Below are 14,031 nucleotides of genomic sequence, written 5' to 3'. Positions count from 1 at the left end.
TGGAGGAGACTAGTATTTGGACACTTGTGTTATTGCTACGAGGATGTCATTGCTGCTAGCCTTCTCAGTGGGCAGAGCTGGAAGATACATCCTCCCTCCCTCCCTCACACATGCACATGTCAACCTACACTTTTAATCCAGTAACACAAGGCTCACTTGAACCTTCAACCGTTCCATTTTTGCAGCTCCATTACCTGATAATGAGAAACCTCACTCCAATATATGTACTTGTTTGAAGGGTAAAACGTATGTTTAGTCCTTTGTTGAATGTATACGTTACAATTTTGAAATATAAAAAATCATTAAAATGATGTATCACAGTGATGATTACAAGGAAACTATTAAATAATCATCTCAATAGAGTATACTCACTAAACCCTGTGTGCTAAGCCCTCAGTGAGAGTAGAGCTGTAGGAACAGGGTATCTGGCTTAGAGCAGCAGTAAGAGAGAGGGAGCATCTGGAATCCAAACAACTTGTCCTAAGCTAGAAAGGATCTAGATTCTAGGAGAAATTTGGAGATGGCAACTACTGCTATGAAAAAGCAAATCATTCAGTTCTTTTATTGGCCACACATGTGGAAGTTCTTGGGCCAGGGATCCAACCTGAGCCGCAGCAGTGACAGTGACAAGTCCTTAACCATTAGGCCACCAGGGAACTCCTAAATCATTAAATTCTTAATCAGAACTTTTTTTTTTTCTTTTTTCATTTGCAGCCCTTCAGCTGCAAACCTATGCCACAGTCTTAGCAATGCTGGATCCTTAACCTATTGTACCACAGCAGGGACTCCTTAACCAGACATTTTTTGTAAGCATATTTCTAATAAAACTAAAAATCTTACAGTTTCATCAAAGCCTTCTCTTCTGGCTTGTTCAGCCAAATCTTCGCTTTTCTTACTGAGGATATAAAATAAAAATAAAAATCAGAGGCATGTAACAGTAAAAAGGTAAATGACAACCATATCTATATTAAGGATCTGAACTGCATTTTCTTTCTGATAACACTAATTATTCAGAAAATGTCATTAATAGGTTCTCTAGAGTATCATATCTCTAGCTATAAAAAAAGGTTTATATTATGTCCCATTGCCAAAAGTCTGTATTTAGGAAGCATTTTGACAAGGAAGTGATGCAATAAATGGAAGTATGTTCTTAAATATTTTGTGTAAAAATGTTTTCACTTTGATAGTTAAAAACATGCACTTAATGTAGACTAAAATCATTTACTGCCTTTTTAGAGGGACTTTCCTGTCCTGTCCTGCTTTCTGTTAAAGCTTTTTCTGAGCAACATGGCATGCCTTGTATTAATCTTAAGTTAGCTTTGGGTTTCATGATACTGGATGTTTGACAACATATTTAGGATCAGCACACTGAACGATGGTTGTTTCACAGTGAAAACCTTACTCTCATTTAAGTTTCTAATATAGAGTATTAAAATGGTTAGCTAAAAATTGAAGAAAAGTCATCTTACCTTTCCTTACTTTCATCCTTTTGAGCTTTCTTTAGTTTGAGTTTTTCGAGGGCATTGTTGTAACTCTGGGCATAATTTAAAATAGTTTAAAATTTCACCAAAAAAAACATTGTTAATTTTGGATGAAGGTAAAGGAATTAGGGAATGTGTGACTTTCGCTACTGCTACCCTAAAGAGATGTGGAGGCAAATGCTATGATGATGCTTCTTTCACCTTGTCACTACTTAGTTTCTTCTTGCTGATGAAAAAGCAAAAAGGCTTCTCTGGTGGGCCCCACACTTGAACTTGAGAAGAAAATCTTTGAAAAATACTATTAAGATTTATGGCATTGTATTGGGGAAATAAATAAATTTTAAAAAACAAACAAAATTATTGCATTAAAGATGTTAACACTTAAATGCTCATTACAACTCCTAGAGGCGGGTGCTGAGAGGACAGGGAGGACTCTCTCTGTAGAGAGTAGGATGTCAGCAAGAGTGGAGGGGAATGCTCCTGGGGGGTCAGGGAAGGCTAGTAATTACAGATAGGTGAGACTGGGAGACCTGAGTAAAGAATTGGACTTAATTCTACAAGCCCAGGGAGCAGAGGAGTGATATGATCAACACTGGGCTGGCCCAGGAAAGAGGCTGAGACAGTTAAGATGTTACTAAACAGAGGCTGGCTGACAAGTACTAAGGGCCTAGGTAGTATCATTACAAGTCAGTGTCCTTGAGTTCCACAAGTGTGAGCAAAAATCGTAGGTGAACTTTATACACAAGCAACAGGCCATATAAGGGATAAAGGAATAAAAAGTTCATGGCTTCCTGAGCCAGGGGAGACTGAGCAAAATAGTGTTGACGGAAAATGAGGCAGATAAGGAAGGCACATGGACCTCTGCTTCAAATTGTTTGCAGGAATTTATCAGCATCTAAATTGAAAACTTGGAGGTAAGAGAGTTTTATTATAATACCCACCAGTTCTTCTCATTTAGTAAATAGCTTAATAACACTTTGATATATTTTACTCTGAAATAATTTTGGCCACATTTTTAAAGCCAGAGAGCATTTCTCCTGGTAGTGAAATAATACAAATATGAGTAACACTGGACCAAAACAAAAAAGCCCAAACTCTCCGCAACCCCCCAAAACCTACAACCACTTGGGCTTTAAAGCGTTATTCAGACTGCAGGATTGGTCTCAGAATTTTGATTAGGAGAAGAATTGACTTACCTTTTTAATCATTTTACCAAGTTCAAAATCTGGCCTTCTGCCTATTGAGTAGTCAGCTTTTACTTCAGCATAGGTATCATTAATTATTGCCAAGAACATGTTCTGGGGAGAAATATTTAAGTGTTTTAATAAAAATTGAATAAAAATTTTACTTAAATATTAATGACTGACAAGTGCTGGGACTTGTAAAGTTAGATTTAAATTTTAAAAATAAGTCATGCTCAATAATAGAGATATGGCTATGTGGACTATATATAATAGAGTAGAGTAGGAAGTGTGTCATGTGTAGATAGGAGCAAGTGTGTTCATGGTAAATGAAAAAAGCAGAATATAAAATAGGGTACATGAACTAGTTACTCATATATATTAATATCACATCAGAAAAAAACTTCGTGTTCATAAGGGTGCTTTTTCTTTGAGCTATAAAGCTGTTAAAATGCCCAATTTTACTAGGGCTCTTACAACTACTAATGCCCAGATAAACAGAATTGTGGAGAAGGTGGTGTTACCCCCGGCCTGCCTCTCCATATTTCATTGGTCCAGATCTGTTCTTGTGAGGACTCTTGCCCACCACAAGGGGACAATTGCCATGCTTGGCCAAAAAAAACAAAAAAAAAACAAACAGTTTTCATGAAGGGCAGTAGCAGTGCCTTGAGTAGGAAGGCCAAGTAGATTTGTCCTGAGCACATGTGAGAGACCCATCCTGGGGACGCCTACAAATTACAAAGGTGTAAGCTTTCAGCAGCAAGGGCCAAAAGCCTGCAACATGGGCAGAACGTGAATGGCCTAATTCGTACAGACTCTGTGAAGTATCCCAGCTGGAGAGACCTGAGATGTTCAAGTTAGATGTGTAAAAGATTTACCACATTATTGGCTCACATTAAACACCCAGATGGACAGCATCCTCCATTGGACATCTTGAAAACAAACATTGAGACGCTGGGCTAGAGAACCTGAATTACTAGGAATCCATACCATTCTTAATAAATGTATAATGTTCTGACAGCTAAGCAGTGATACTATAATTTCTTCTAAATTAGTAATCATATTTTTTTTTGTTTTGAAAGATGCAAGCAAAAAAGGGAATATATATGGTCATTCTTACCAGCAGGACAAAGAACACGAAAAAGATGAAAGTGATGAAGTAAATGGGTCCCAAGATACGATTGGCTTGTTGAATACCAGCAAAATTAAAATCTCCAAGAATAATTCGAAACTGTGCAAATCTTTTAGGAGGATAAAGAAAAACAGTAGAAAATATTATATCCCTTCATGCATACATGACAACATGGGAGTTACCAGTGTTGTCTAGCTGCATATGGCATATATTCTCTTGCTATAGCGTTTTAGCATAGAATTCTGCAAAACCAAATGTAGGAAATTCCCCTGACGTGAGGTATTCAGTAGCTGAACAGGAAATGATGGGCTTCAATTTGTTTAACCAGTGTGAACCCAGTGTTCAGCTCTAAGATTTGAACCTTCAGATGCTTGCTTTCCAGCTGGTCTTCTTTTGTTTTGTTTTGTTTTTTAGATTTTCTAAATGCCCTTTATTTTTTTAATTACTCAGTGAATTTTATTACATTTATAGTTGTACAACAATCATCACAACCCAATTTTATAGCATTTCCTTACTAAACCCCCAGCCCATTCCCCACGCTCCAACCTGTCTCATTTGGAAACCATAAGTTTTTCAAAGTCTTTGAGTCAGTATCTGTTCTGCAATGAAGTTCATTGTGCCCTTTTTTTAGATTCCACATGAAAGTGATCGCATTTGATGTTGGTGTCTCATTGTATGGCTGACTTCTCTTAGCATGATAATTTCTAGGTCCATCCATATTGCTGCAAATGCTGCTATTTCCTTTTAAAGGGTGAGTAATATTCCATTGTGTATGTGTACCACATCTTCTTTATCTACTACTCTCTCGATGGACATATAGGTTGTTTCCATGTCTTGGCTATTGTATATAGTGCTGCAGTGAACATTGGAGTACATGTGTCTTTTCAAGTCATGGTTTTCTCTGGATAGATGTCCAGGAGTGGGATTGCTGGATCAAATGGTAGTTCTATTTTTAGTTTTCAGAGGAATCGCCCTACTGTTTTCCACAGGGGTTGCATCAATTTACATTCCCACCAAGAGTGTACTAGGGTTCCTTTTTCTCCACACCCTCTCAAGCATTTATTGTTTGTAGACTTTTTGATGATGGCCATTCTGACCAGTATAAGGTGGTACATCACAGTGGTTTTGATTTACATTTCTCTAATAATTAGTGATGTTAAACATCTTTTCATGTGTTTTTGGGCCATCTGTATGTCTTCTTTGGAGAATCATCTGTTCAGATCTTCTGCCCATTTTTTCATGGGTTTGTTTGTTTTTTTGGTATTGAGTGGTAGGAGGTGTTTATAAATGTTGGAGATGAATCCCTTGACAGTCGCTTCATTTGCAAATATGTTCTCCCGTTCTGTGTGTTGCCTTTTCGTTTTGTTTAGGGTTTCCTCTGTTGTGCAGAAACTTTTAAGCTTAATTAAGTCACATTTGTTTATTTTTGTTTTTACTGTCATTACTCTAAGAGGTGGATCTGAGAAGACGTTGCTGTCATTTATGTCAGAGAGTGTTTGGCCTGTGTTTCCTCTAGGAGTTTTATAGTGTCCGGTCTTATATCTAGGTCTTGAATCCATTTTGAGTTTATTTTTGTGTATGGTGTTAGGGAGTGTTCTGATTTCATTCTTTTCCGTGTGGCTGTCTGGTTTTCCTAGCACCACTTACTGAACAGGCTGTCTTTTCTCCATTGTATCTTCTTGCCTCCTTTGTCAGAGATTAGTTGACTGTAGGTGCATGGGTTGAATTCTGGGCTTTCTATCTTGTTCCACTGATCTCTGTTTCTGTCTTTGTGCCAGTACCACGTGGTTTTGATGATGGTTGCTTTGTAGTATAGTCTGAAGTCCAGGAGCCTGATTCCTCCAGCTCCGTGTTTCTTTCTCAGGATGCCTGTGGCTATTCTGGGTCTTTTGTGCTTCCAAACAAACTTTAAAATATTTTGTTTGAGTTCTGTGACAAATGTCCTTGGTAATTTGATAGGGATTGCATTGAATCTGTAGTTTGCCTTGGATAGTATAGTCATTTTGATAATACTGATTCTTCCAACCCAACAGCATGGTATAGCTTTGCATCTGTTTGTGTCATCTTTGATTTCTTTCATCAGTGTCTTATCGTTTTCAGAGTACAGGTCTTCTGTCTCTTTAGGTAGGTTTATTCCCAAGTACCATATTCTTCTTGATGTGATGGTAAATGGGATTGTTTCCCTAATTTTTCTCTCTGATCTTTCATTGTTAGTATATAGAAATGCAGTCAATTTCTGTGTATTAATTTTGTATCTTATGACCTTGCCAAATTCATGGACGAGCTGTAATAGTTTTCTGGTAGCATCTTTAGGATTCTCTAGGTATAGTATCGTGTCATCTGCAAATAGTGATAGTTTTCCTTCTTCCTTTCCAATTTGGATTCTTATTTATTTATTTATTTTTTCTTCTCTGATTGCCATGGCTAGGACTTCCAAAACTATGTTGAAGAGTAGTGGATATCCTTGCCTTGTTCCTGGTCTCAGTGGGAATTCCTTCAGCTTTTCACCAATGAGAATGAAGTTTGCTGTGGGTTTGTCATATGGCCTTTATTATGTTGAGGTAGGTTCCCTCTATGCCCAATTTCGAAGGGTTTTTTTTTTTTCTTCAGTTTGTTAATGTGGTGTGTCACACTGATTGATTTTTGGATATTGAAGAACCCTTGCATCCCTGGGATAAATCCCACTTGATGATGATGTACAGTCCTTTTAATGTATTGTTAGTTGAGGTTTGCTAGTATTTTGCTGAGGATTTTTGCATCTATGTTCATCAGTGAAATTGGCCTATAAATTAATTTTTTTATGGTATCTTTGTCTGGTTTTGGTATCAGGGTGATGGTGGCCTCATAGAATGAGTTTGGGGGTGTTTCTTTCTCTGCAATTTTTTGGAATAGTTTCAGAAGGCTAGGTGCTAGCTTTTTCCCCAATGTTGGATAGAATTCACCTGTGAAGCCGTCTGGTCCTGGACTTTTGTTTGTTGGAAGTTGTTTTTGTTTTTTTTTTATGTTACCTACTTTTTATTAAAAGTATCTTTCATTCATGATGGTTGCTTTCTGGGTTATGTTACACATTTTAATGTTAAAGATTAAATTATTTTTTACATAAAGGTAAGTAGTGTGAATAGTTTACTCAACATGGGATCACTGATTATAGAAAGATGACATACCACATGGGTTACATGCCTTATTTAATCGAAAAAGCTAAAAAACTATCTCCCCCCAAACTACAAACAGTAGTAACGGAATTTCTAGCCACCATATTCAAAGCAGAGAGGACAATATTTCACAATTAATTTGCTGCTGCATTTGTTAACTGTTTTTCTAATATTAACAATTATAAACAGAGAAGTGCAATTAGTATTTGGAACAATCCTTATAGTGTTTCAGCATCAGGCACAAAATTTCACTTTTCCTCATACCACTGGTTCTCTTGGTTACCTGGGCTGCTGCTTCTTCAGTGAAATCATTTTTGATATTGAAGGTCTTGCGTATTTCCTCAGGAGTTTTCCCCTTGATCATGTTAGCAACAGTCTTGCATGTAACATCAAGCAAACCTTTGATGTCTAAGTAGTTTGCTGCTAGGACTAGCTGGAAAAGTGTTCCTTAGTCAACTTGCAGGAATTCTTAATCCCAAACAGGGGTGTCATCCGATCACTTTTCCTTGTTCTCATCATCCTCAGGAGGAGGATCCTTATGGTGGGTGCACCACTGAATGAGATTTTTAATACTGCTGCATTAACATTTGGTAAAGGGACTGGGTCATCATCTCCTTCATCATTTGTTCCCACATCTTCCAGTATGGCCTTGATATTCACAGCCTGGCAATTTCAACATCAACTTCAAATATCTCCCCATCAGAACTCTGCATGGTGTTAGGGCTCAAGCAGATGGCAGGCCAGAGCCTGAGAAGGGCGGTGTCCTCAAGCTTAAAAAGAGAAAGGTGAAGAACAAAGCGACTTCCTTGTTGGAAGTTTTTTAATCACAGTTTCATTACTTGTGATTTGTCATCTTTTCTCTTTTGTCTTGATTCAGTCTTGGAAGATTGTACTTTTTAAGAATTTGTCCATTTCTTCTAGGTTTTCTGTTTTATTGGCATATAGTTGCATAGTCTCTTGTGATCCTTTGTATTTCTGTGATGTCTATTGTAACTTCTCCTTTTTCTTTTCTAATTTTATTGATTTGAGTCCTTTCTCTTTTTTCTTGATAAATCTGGCTAAGGGTTTATCAATTTTGTTAATCTTTTCAAAGACCCAGCTTTTAGTTTCATCGATCTTTTCTATGGTTTTCTTTGTTTCTATTTCATTTATTTCTGCTCTGATCTTTATGATTTCTTTCCTTCTGCTAACTTTAGGTCTTGTCTCTTCTCTCTCTAGCTGCTTTAGATGTAATTAAGTTATTTATTTGAGCCTTTTCTTGTTTCCTGAGATAAGCTTGTATAGCCATAAACTTCCCTCTTAGAACTGCATTTGCTGCAGTTTTTGGAGTCTTGTCTTTTTGTTGTCCTTTGCTTCTAGATATTTTTTAATTTCCTCTTTGATTTCTTCAGTGATCCATTAGTTGGTTAGTAGCATGTTGTTTAGTCTCCACGTGTTTGTGTTTTTTGCAGGTTTTTTTCTTGTTGTTTATTTCCAGTCATATAGCCTTGTTGTCAGAAAAGATGCTTGATATGATTTCAATTTTCTTAAAGTTACCAAGGCTTGGTTTGTGACCCAGAATATGATCAATCCTAGAGAATGTTCTGTGTGCACTTGAGAAGATTGTGTATTCTGCTGCTTTTGGATGGAATGTCCTATAAATATCTATTATGTCCATCTAGTCTAATGCTTCATTTAGGGCCTGTTTTTCCTTGTTGATTTTTCTGTCTGGATGATCTGACCATTGCCGTAAGTGGGGTGTTAAATTCCCCCACTATTACTGTGTTACTGTCACCTCCTTTTAAGGCTGTTAGCAGTTGCCTTATATATTGAGGTGATGCTATGTTTGGTCATATATTTACAATTGTTGTATCTTCTTCTTGGATTGATCCTTTAATCATTAGGTAATGTCCTTCTTTGTCTCTTATAATATTCTTTATTTTAGGGTCTCTTTTGTCTGATATGAGTATTGCCACTCCAGCTTTCTTTTGATTCCTGTTTGCATGGAGTGTTTTCTTCCATCCTCTCACTTTCAATTTGTATGTGTCCCTAGAAGTGAAGTGGGTCTCTTGAAGACAGCATTTATATGGGTCTTGATTTTGTATTTATTCAGCCAGTTTCTGTCTTTTGGTTGGGGCATTTAGTCCATTAACACTTAAGTTAATTATTGACAATGCATGTTCATATTGCCATTTCGCTGTTTTGGATTTCTTTTTGTTGCTCTTTTTTCTTCCCCTCTTCTCTTATTCTCTCCTCTTGTGGTTTGATGACTATCTTTAGTATTGTATTTGAGTTGATTTTTCTTATTTGTATATGTATCAATTGTATATTTTTGGTTTGCAGTTGCCCTAAAGTTTTGATATAGGATCTATATATGCGAGATTGTTTTAAGTTGTTGGTCTCTTAACTGCAAGTGCATCTCCATTGTCCTGCATTTGTATCCTCCTCATGATTTCTGATTTTGGTAGCATATTTGTGTGTGGATATTTTCCTACCTTTACTGTATATATACCTTTACTGGTGAACCTTGTCATTTGTGGTATTTTTGTTTCTAGCTGTGGCATTTTCTTTTCTGCCTAGAGAAGTTGCTTTAGTATTTGTTGTAAGGCTGGTTCATTGGTACTGTATTCTCTTAGCTTTTACTTGTCTGTAAAGCTTTTGATTTCTCCTTCAAATCTGAATGAGAGCCTTGCTGGGTAAAGTAATTGTGGTTGGAGCTTTTTTCCTTTCATCACGTTAAGTATATCATGCCACTCCCTTCTGGCCTGCAGAGTTTCTGCTGAAAAATCTGCTGATAACCTTATCGGGGTTATTTGTTTCTTTTCCCTAGCTTCTTTCAATATTTTCTCTTTGTTTTTAATTTTGGTCAGTTTGCTTAGTATGTATCTCAGAGTGTTCCTCCTTGAGTTTTATATGGTGCTTGTTGTGCTTCCTGGATTTGAGTCGTTGGTTCCTTTCCCATGTTAGGGAAGTTTTTGGCTATTATCTCTTTGAATATTTTTTCTGTCCCTTTCTCTCTCTTTTCTCTTTCTGGCACCCCTATAAAACGGATGTTGGTATGTTTAACGTTGTCCCAGACTTCTCTGAGTCTGTCTTCATTTCTTTTCATTGTTTTTTCTCTTTTCTGTTCTGCATCAGTGGTTTCCACTAGTCTGTCCTCAACCTTGTTTATTCGTTCTTCTGCCTCCTCTATTCTGCTGTTGGTTGCTTCCAATGAATTTTCTATTTCAGTTATTGTATTTTGTATCTCTGCTTGTTTAAATTTTATATCTTGTATTTCTTTGCTCACTGTTTGCTGTAAATTATCTTTAAAAAAATTTTTTGGTCTTTTTTGTCTTTTTAGGGCTGCACCCACAGCATATGGAGGTTCCCAGGCTAGGGGTCTAATCAGAGCTACAGCAATGCCAGATCTGAGCTGCATCCGTGACCTACACCACAGCTCATGGCAATGCCAGATCCTTAACCTACTGAGTAAGGCCAGGGATCGAACCCCCAACCTCATGGTTCCTAGTCAGATTTGTTTCCGCTGCACCACGACAGGCACTCCTGTTTGCCATAAATTATCAATCTTTGCCTCCAGTTTACTTCCAGTGTCTTGTATCATCTTCAGCATCATTAATCTAGTTTTTTTCCTGGAGGCTGATAATCTCCAGATCACGTAGCTGTTTTTCTGGAGTTTTTTTCTTACTCCCTTGTCTGAGTTATAATTCTCTCCATTTTCATTTTCATAGGTTTTTGGTGTGGTCTCCTTTTTGCAGGAAATAGAGCTGTAGCCTTACTTCTGATGTCTGCCACCCTTGTGGCTGAATTTGGTAAGGGGGCTTGCTGTAGGCTTCTTTATGGGAGGGACTGGTGCCTCCCCATTGGTGGGTGGGGCTTTCTCTCTGGGTGATATTAGAGGCGGCTGTTTGCCTGGGGCAGGGTGTCTGTAGGCAGCCTGTTTACTGATGGGTGGGCTGGTTCCCACCTGAATTATTGTTTTGCCTGGGGCTTCTCAGCGCTGATGGGTGGGACCAGATTTCCCCAAAATGGCCACCTCTAGAGGAACACACATTGATGAATATTCCCAAGAGCTTTGCCTTCAATGTCCTTCCCCCACAATGAGCTACAGTCACTCTGTTTTCCCAGGAGATCCTTTATGAACTCAGTCAGTTCCAACCCATATTCCTGTGGAGTCTTTGCTTTGCTCTGGGACCCAGTGCACATGAAAGCCTGTGTGTGCCTTTCAAGAATGGGGTCTCCATTTCCCCCAGTTCCTGGAGCTCCTGTGCCCAAGCCCCACTGGCCATCAATGCCAAATGCTCTGAGGACTCTTTTCTCCCAATGCCAGATCTCCAGGTGTGGGGACCTGACATGGGGCTCAGAACTCTCATTCCTGTAGTTGAGTCTCTGTGATATAGTTACTTCCCAGTCTGTGGGCTGCCCACCTGGTGGGTATGGGGTTGCTTATATCATGTAATCACCCCTCCCGTGATGTGACCTCCTCTTTGTCTTCTGGAGTAGGATATTTTTTTGAAAGTTTTTGGTCCATTTGGTTGAAGGTTGCTCAGCATTTGGTTGTAATTTTGTTGTTTTCATGAGAGAAGGTGAGCTCCAGTCCTTCTAGTCAGCCATCTTAATCCCATCTCCTTTCCACCTCGTCTTGACAGTGGCCTCCTCATTCTTGTTAAAATACTTTGACCTTTTCCGATAAATTATTTTCAACTTGTGCATAGACCCAATTTCTAATGTTAATCATACACATAATTTGGCCTCTCTTCTACTAAAATAAGGATGCCAACATTTTGTCACTAAGTATCAAACTAATGCTGCTAAAATGGTCCTTAAACATGATCGTGAGGATTATTTAATTTTCTTCAGTAGTATAAAACTTCGCTTTGATGTGAAATAACATTGAAAATATTGTAAATCTTCATTTTATTAATTTTAAGGATAGGAAATTAAGACGGTAAGGCTTTGAATAAGTGTAGTAGTAGCAGAGGTAGCATTAGGATTTCTTTACTTGAAGTCTTATTTTCTCATTATTAATTTGCAGTGTCATTGCCAGACATACCAGGGTTTTATATACATATACATATGTGTGTGTGTGTGTGTGTGTGTGTGTGTGTGTGTGTGTGTAAGTTATTTTAAGGGGAAACTTGGTAAGAAACTTTTCATAGTATATAGACAGTTTGCATGATTGGTCAGTCGGTCACAGGAGAGAATGTTTCTTGTTCAGTGTTGCTTTTGCCAGTGACATGAAGGGAGCACAGGGCTGTTTACAATGAAGGAAGAAAATGTATTCAAAGAAATCACTATTTGGAGTCCTAATACTCAGAGCTGTCTGGAATTTCATCTCCAGTACTTGAAACCTGACTAAATCATACTTATAATATTTATCCAGTTTCTAATACTGGCTTATAATGCTCTTCTGCATAAGCTAGAAAGAGAAATGCTAAAATGGAAAGAGACCAAATTTTTTCAACAAATCAAAAATTTTTCCTCTTTGGCATAGGAGAATAAGAAGTTCTATTTTAATATTTTTAAATATGTCACTTTTTATACTTTCCTGTTCTCTGAAGATATTTTCTCACTTGTGTTTTATTTCTCTAAATATAGTAAGTATTGATTATTTCCATATTTGAAGTATTTGAGACTGTTTCTGTTGTATTTGCTGGTTCTTGCTGGTATATAAGGAGGAAAAACTCATATTTCTTCATATTTCTTCTGGATCAGCAAAAATGCCTTCATGATGGAGGATTTGGGGGAGATGGTGGAGTAAGAAGCACTAGAAATCTGTCTCACCACCTAGACAACAGTGACATTGGCACACAATCTGTTTATGAATCTATTTTGGAACTCTGGAGTCTATTAAAGGCTTGCTACATCCAGAAAAGGATTGGACAATTTGGGTCAATTTGAACTTTTAGTTTGGCAGCAGCTCCTCATCTCCCATCCCCTAACCCATGGCAGGCAGCCCTGCATATATTCCTCGAGCAGCTTGTACATAGTTTGTATGGGACAGGCTGGGCAAGAAGGACCAAATATCAGGGGTCTATGTTCTGATTGCTGATTGCTGCTTCTGATCACAGATGCAGGAATCTCCTTGCATTTGTTGCAAACCCCTTTCCCTCTGGCTGAAGCAATGTCTTTAGTATTTAGAGGCCCAATGCCCTTCTCCCCCCTTCATTTTTCTCTTTTCCCTCTTTTGGGGGCCATATGTTAGGACATTCAAAAAAAACTGCATATATGGAAGAAATTGGAAAGTCACCATCCATGCATGCCCAGAGAAAGGCATGTGCTCAGAAAAGACCTGAGAAAAACCTTAAGTTTATACTGCAGGCTGATCCTTAGCATGGAGACAGTTAACAAAAATAAAAACGACAGCAAATCCAGGGGAAGAAAAAGAATCTAATTTATAAAAGAATTTAATTATCACATTGTTACACTCAAATGTCCAGTTTTCAACAAAAAAGACAAAACATACAAAAAAACAAGGAAGTATGGCCTATTCATAGTAAAGAAGTAAACCAACAAACTACCCTTGAGAAAGGGCAACTGGCACACCTACTAGACAAGGACTTTAAAACAACCATATTAAAGATGCTCAAAGAACTAAAGGAAGATATGAAGAATGTCAAGAAAACTATGAACAAAATGTAAATATCAATAAAAAGATAGAAAACCTGCAAAGAAACCAAAAAGCAATTGCAGAGCTGAAAAGTACATTAACTAAAATGGAAATTCGTGAGAGAAATTCAAAGGTAGATTTGAACAGGCAGAAGAAAAAAACTTGAACCTGGGGAATTCCCTTTGTGACTCTGTGGTTAATGAACCTGACTAGGATCCATGAGGATGCAGGGTTGATCCCTGGGTTAAGGATCCATCACTGCCGTGAGCTGTGGTGTAGGTCACAGACATGGCTTGGATCTGGTGTTGCCGTGGCTGTGGTGTAGGCTGGTGGCTAAAGCTACAATTAGACACCTAGCCTGGAACTTCCATATGCCACAGGTGCAGCCCTAAAAAGACCACACACACACACACACACACATACACACACACACACACACACACAAAGAACCTGAAGATATGACAAGCGAAATTACTGAATCTGAGGAGAGAAAAAA

The 14,031-nt window shown here is 38.0% G+C and overlaps 2 protein-coding genes across 7 annotated transcripts in view; both read right to left on the bottom strand.

Annotated features, from left to right (window-relative positions):
* PKD2L2 (polycystin 2 like 2, transient receptor potential cation channel) overlaps positions 1 to 14,031 on the bottom strand; it is a 39,779-nt gene that overhangs the window by 8,354 nt on the left and 17,394 nt on the right. For 5 of the 6 annotated variants that reach the window (XM_085014681.1, XM_085014683.1, XM_021084834.2 and 2 more), the window contains 4 exons: positions 3,783 to 3,903; positions 2,678 to 2,779; positions 1,470 to 1,534; positions 841 to 895 (listed from right to left, as the gene is read on the bottom strand). In XM_085014681.1, the coding sequence (XP_084870807.1) occupies positions 841 to 895; positions 1,470 to 1,534; positions 2,678 to 2,779; positions 3,783 to 3,903 (343 nt within the window). Of the gene's footprint in view, positions 1 to 840; positions 896 to 1,469; positions 1,535 to 2,677; positions 2,780 to 3,782; positions 3,904 to 13,295; positions 13,804 to 14,031 lie in introns of those variants that run through there. The other variant, XR_014838843.1, reaches the window with a different exon arrangement.
* LOC100520183 (S-phase kinase-associated protein 1) lies at positions 7,195 to 7,662 on the bottom strand. Its single transcript, XM_013995150.3, is given in 4 exon segments — positions 7,195 to 7,226; positions 7,229 to 7,510; positions 7,513 to 7,614; positions 7,617 to 7,662. Coding segments are annotated over 4 exon segments (459 nt in total). The 5' UTR covers positions 7,660 to 7,662.

The sequence above is a fragment of the Sus scrofa genome, chromosome 2 (assembly GCF_054392235.1).
Source record: "Sus scrofa isolate SSC_HxYL_T2T_F1_AM1 chromosome 2, Sscrofa_HxYL_maternal_Yorkshire_Landrace_v2.0, whole genome shotgun sequence".
In the NCBI taxonomy this organism is placed as follows: Eukaryota; Metazoa; Chordata; class Mammalia; order Artiodactyla; family Suidae; genus Sus; species Sus scrofa.
Note: the sequence above shows the minus strand (reverse complement) of the source record. Positions and strands in the feature narration are given on the sequence as shown.